At 32.0% G+C, this 3,300-nt stretch overlaps 1 protein-coding gene across 1 annotated transcript; it reads right to left on the bottom strand.

Moving 5' to 3' along the window:
* Nucleotides 1-2,039: 2,039 nt before the first annotated feature.
* LOC111387318 (brassinosteroid LRR receptor kinase-like) lies at nt 2,040-2,795 on the bottom strand (the record flags this gene model as incomplete). Its single annotated transcript, XM_023011872.1, has 1 exon — nt 2,040-2,795. A coding segment is annotated over one exon (756 nt), but the record flags the coding sequence as incomplete, so codon positions are not given.
* Between the last annotated feature and the right edge of the window lie 505 nt (nt 2,796-3,300).

The following is a 3,300-nucleotide window of genomic DNA, read 5'->3' as shown; positions in this document are numbered from 1 at the left end:
CAAGTTTTGTCATTGTTAATAAATGTACAGTTTTTGAAACCTAATTTATTTGTTGATTATACAGTCTCCTGGCAGGTTTAAATATTTATTTTTTAGACAATAAGTTTTTGGAGTGTTAATTACTTTTTGAATTACTATGTGGTTATATTTAATTTTATGCGTTTATTGTATTTAATTGTTCAATTGAAATCTGGTCAAGTATATTTGTATTTACTAATTGTTGTGTATTAATTTGTGTAATTGGAGAGCAATGGATGGACAATTAATTGGTTTGTAAATATTTTAAAAAATTGTGTTCAATAAAATTTATATGCATTCCTTTCTATATGTTCAAAGTTTTGTGGAGGCACAATGTTTTTTATTTATCTTTTATATAGGCAAGTAAACTAATCTTTTTCTTTATTTACGTTCATTTGCAGAGTCTTGAGTTGTGTCGTTTCATGGAGATATATGTTATGCACGGCATACTTATTTAAGATTGTTTCTTTACTTCATGCAAGTGTCCATATTGTGTGATAATTTAGCTGTTCAATACCTTACTCATTTCCTACTTTTCTTGTTTAGTAACATTTTTAGAAACTAAGAATCAAGAGTGTCAAGTTCATCTGAACCCACATCCAAACGGTGATTTGTTCTCGTCCTATATTCAATCTTTGACATGGTCTTCAGTTGGAAAACAAAGAATGAATTATTGTAGAGTTTGAAAGAATTTGCAGTTCATACTTTCATGGAGAAAGCTCAAATAAACTCAAGTCATTTACTTAAATTTAATTGTCAAAGCAAAATGTTTCAATTGCTTTAATTGTACGCAGACCCACAACACAAAAAACATAACTGGGTTGAAGGGAGAGAGTTGATGGGTTGTTGAACTTTGATGAGGTTATCTAGAGATTATTGTACATTGCGTACTTTGAGAGTCTTAAATGCATTGTTGTCCATGCCTCCCCTGTCTCCATGCTTCCCATTTCATCAAGCAATAAAAATCATTGGCCTAGTTTCTTTCTTTTAAAACAAAATTGAAAATTTCAGTGTTATATGTAGAGGCATTTTATCAAGAAAATATTTATTTGACCTCATTAGTGTTATTAGTAGGGCTGTAGGAACTTGAAACAAAAGTACTTGCAATGTGGGTTTGGTGTGGAAAAGGAATGGTGCTTGTTCTCATGAAATCAACATATATAACTCAGATCCCAGACTGTCAGCGGAGTCGAATTATTTGACCATTAGATTCTTAACGAACATGCTACATTTGTTCTTGAGACATGCACCAATTTTTTAGAATTGTTATTGGGGCTATCTTTATTTTCTCTACGGTAAGATGTTATTCATAAATTTTTGTATTTTATCAAGTCGATTTTGGAAAAAATGTATTCACCATTAGAAACAACCAAGTCTTGGTACTATTCAAATTATGTCTAATTTGATAAACTGAATCTCTGTAATTGATTTTTCCATGAACAAGTAGTTTTGTGCATTTAGTTGTCTAACACTGAGATTTGAAACCAAGTTAACCTGAGATTTATTTAAATATTTTGTTTGGAAACCTATTTTTATGGTATTCCATTTACTCATAGTTTTTGTATATGTGTGTGGTTTTTTAAATTTTATTTATTTATTTATTTTTTTTTTGTCAAAAGAAGCAATGAACATTAAAGCTTAAAGAACTACTACATTAGACACAATATTGGTTGCATGATTCAGCTATTTGTAGTTTAATCCAGTCTGGTCTACTTCACTGTACCAAACAAATATATTACACATCCATTTGATTTGGCATATCCATTCTTTTATATTATGTTTTATTGGTTAATCATATGATGAATATATATTGAACTATGAACTCATAAATTACAAGGATTCACAAAATACACAAATATTTCCTTAGCACGTATATGTATTACATCGTACAACTGTAAATGCAATACAACTATATACAATTGAAAAGCAAGCACATTTGAGAGTTAGGCATTGTAAAGGTTAGCTAGTAGACAATATCACACATGCTAAAATTTTACAAATTCGTGATATGCTTCTTTGAGTCAAATTTTATTGACAGCTATCTTTAAGGACAACCAATCCATTACGCTATTCCACAACTTGAAAAATGCAATCCTCCACGAGTTATTGCACACTAAAGTTCCACACACTCCCCAAAATCCAAAAATAAAACCAATTGCCATACTAATGTAAAATCCATCATTGATAAGGTTGTCCTCATCTTCTGGGGTTTTCATCCCATTAGCATTATCATTGGTCTTCGGGATCTGAGCAATTTTATCTCCTGAACAAGCTTTTGTAAGTGGAAGGCCACAAAGTACAAGATTTCGCTTGAATGCAGAAGCATTGAAAGTTTGTAAATGAATGCTTTGTGAAATTTTGCCTGCGAAGTTATTGTATGACAAATCTAACACTCCAGGTTGATCTACCTGAGAAACACCACTAGGAATACCACCAGAGAAGCGGTTTCTCGAAAAATCAAGAAAATCCAAAGTCCTTAGTCGTTCAATATTTGTAGGAAGGAATCCAGATAGGTTATTTATTGAAAAGTTCAATCCAACTACCATTACAAGACTGGTAATTTCATCAGGAACATCACCTACTAAATTGTTGCTTGAAAGATCAATGAGTTTCACCAAATTAAGAGTATTTATGTACTCGGCTTCCTTTCCTTTCCATGTTACAAATGCACTCTCGAAGCCTCCATAGTATAGAAGACGAAATGCCCTATCAAACTCTGAATCCACTTGAATTATAGCCGTGAGATAGTTTAGGCATTTTGGTATACCACCAGAAATCTTGTTTAAAGAAAAGTCCAACACTTAAGGAATATCACCAAAGAACTCATTGGACCTGAGACTTAGGAAGACCAATTCAGTTCAAGTATCTCCCATCTATATAGGTATATTACCAATCAACTTATTTTGGGAAAGATCAATAAAAGTCAAGGAAGTACAATTCCTCAACAACGTTGGAATTTCTCTAGTGAAACTGTTTATGCGCTAGAAATACAGTAGGCTTGCAAAACAATTCAAAAGCTGCCCAGAGAGTAAGTTATTTGAGAGGTCAAGATATTCCCAATAGTAACCAGTTTCATTGTATAAATTGGTCATTGACCCATAAAATTTGTTACTCGATAAATCCACTACAGATCCATTCGGAGGAAAAATTGGTAATGAACCATTGAAATGATTAAAGCTCAGATCTATCAAATCAAAAGTAGAGAACTTTAGCGATAAATCCGGAAGGACACCACGAAAATTGTTATGTGATACATTTAAACTTCATAATTTTGGACTTGAC

This window comes from Olea europaea, unplaced genomic scaffold (genome assembly GCF_002742605.1).
Source record: "Olea europaea var. sylvestris unplaced genomic scaffold, O_europaea_v1 scaffold3986, whole genome shotgun sequence".
In the NCBI taxonomy this organism is placed as follows: domain Eukaryota; kingdom Viridiplantae; phylum Streptophyta; class Magnoliopsida; order Lamiales; family Oleaceae; genus Olea; species Olea europaea.
This window is presented reverse-complemented; position numbering and strand designations above follow the sequence as displayed.